Below are 1,859 nucleotides of genomic sequence, written 5' to 3'. Positions count from 1 at the left end.
TCTCAAAATATGACATTCCAGTTAAAGCCTTGGTTAATTTAACCAGTGTTTCCATTATGTTTGCTACAGGAAAACAGGTTCTTATTGAACTTATGCAAACAATTATATTGCCATAAAAATAAGACTACTTACTAATAGTTTCATAATTCTGGAGGGATCGGGTAGGGAGAAAAAAGTAAATGTTATCATTTTTGTTCACAAAAGTATACTTTACCAAATTTCTGTAAGCTACAGATAGCTTAAGAAAAAAGAAAAAAAATTCTTAAATCAAGAAAACAAATTATTTATTTATTTGAAATGAAAGGCCTCATATTTATTACTGAACCCAGCCAACCAACATGTTCATAACAGATTCAGAGAGGAAAACATGTTGAACTCTCCAGATAGTGGTGACATTTTCAGCTTCAGATGGTAACGTGACTGTGACCTTCAGACAGCATAAATATGTGTGCCATCTTATGTGCAATTCTTTATAGACCCAGCTTGGTTCTTCTCCAATGTCTCCTTTTGGAGTTGTACCTTATTTTATTACCAGTTTTCATCTGAATCCACTGCGGAATGGAACGATTTTGCTTTTGTTTCTTAGCCAGGAATGGCTTAATCCTGAAGGTCTTGTGAGAAGACATGGCGAGAAGCAGAGTCAAGCACACACCACGATGGCAGAGAAACAAAGAGAGTATTATATTTTATTAATCTTTTTTTTTTTTTTTTTGAGACAGAGTCTTGCTCTGTCACCCAGGCTAGGGTGCAATGGCACTATCTTGGCTCATTGCAACCTCCACCTCCCGGGTTCAAGCGATTCTCCTACCTCAGCCTCCCAAGTAGCTGGGATTACAGGCGCCCACCACCACACCCAGCTAATTGTTGTATTTTTAGTAGAGACGGGGTTTCACCATGTTCATCAGGCTGGTCTTGGAAGTCCTGACCTCAGGTCATCCACCCCCCTTGGCCTCTCAAAGTACTGGGATTACAGGCATGAGCCACCACACCCGGCCTAGGAAACAAATATTAAAGAACCAGAAATATTTTAAACAAAAAGGCACAAACATTATCCTTGTCAGTTTATTCAGTCTCATGTGATTAATTCTTGTCCTGCCTAGTGTTGGGTTAGCAGTTTCATGAACCCATCAGTTTCCTTAGAGTTCTGGAAATTCTTTTTTTTTTTTTTTTTTTTTGAGACGGAGTCTCGCTCTGTCTCCCAGGCTGGAGTGCAGTGGCCGGACCTCAGCTCACTGCAAGCTCCGCCTCCCGGGTTTACGCCATTCTCCTGCCTCAGTCTCCCGAGTGGCTGGGACTACAGGAGCCCGCCACCTCGCCTGGCTAGTTTTTTGTATTTTTTTAGTAGAGATGGGGTTTCACCGTGTTAGCCAAGATGGTCTCGATCTCCTGACCTCGTGATCCGCCCGTCTCGGCCTCCCAAAGTGCTGGGATTACAGGCTTGAGCCACCGCGCCCGGCCAAGTTCTGGAAATTCTTACCCACTCCAATGGTATAATCTAATAGATATCAGACACCTATACTTGTCAGAGTCCTTACCATGAATTTCCTTGAAGATGAAACATTTTAGGATTATAGTTGTTTGCAAAAGCTTTCAGGAAAGTATCAGGGTAAAATAGTTAACTGAGGATAACAAGACTTAAAATGGTCATGGTTAAAAATCTGATGTGAGTTTATTATAATACAATTGACAGAGAAAATTCATTATTGGCTGGGCACGGTGGTTCATGCCTGTAATCCTAGCACTTTGGGAGGTCAAGGTTGGAGGATCACCTGAGGTTGGGAGTTTAAGACCATCCTGATTAACATGGAGAAACCCTATCTCTACTAAAAATATAAAATTAGCCGGGTGTGGTGGTGGGC

At 41.5% G+C, this 1,859-nt stretch overlaps 1 protein-coding gene across 1 annotated transcript; it reads right to left on the bottom strand.

The window, feature by feature from the left end:
* Window positions 1–318: 318 nt before the first annotated feature.
* LOC123567524 (large ribosomal subunit protein eL39-like) lies at window positions 319–1,505 on the bottom strand. Its single transcript, XM_065536483.1, has one exon. It carries the CDS (start codon window positions 624–626, stop codon window positions 471–473), a length of 156 nt encoding a protein of 51 aa, XP_065392555.1. The 5' UTR covers window positions 627–1,505; the 3' UTR covers window positions 319–470.
* Window positions 1,506–1,859: the final 354 nt, after the last annotated feature.

Source organism: Macaca fascicularis, chromosome 1, assembly GCF_037993035.2.
Source record: "Macaca fascicularis isolate 582-1 chromosome 1, T2T-MFA8v1.1".
In the NCBI taxonomy this organism is placed as follows: domain Eukaryota; kingdom Metazoa; phylum Chordata; class Mammalia; order Primates; family Cercopithecidae; genus Macaca; species Macaca fascicularis.
Note: the sequence above shows the minus strand (reverse complement) of the source record. Positions and strands in the feature narration are given on the sequence as shown.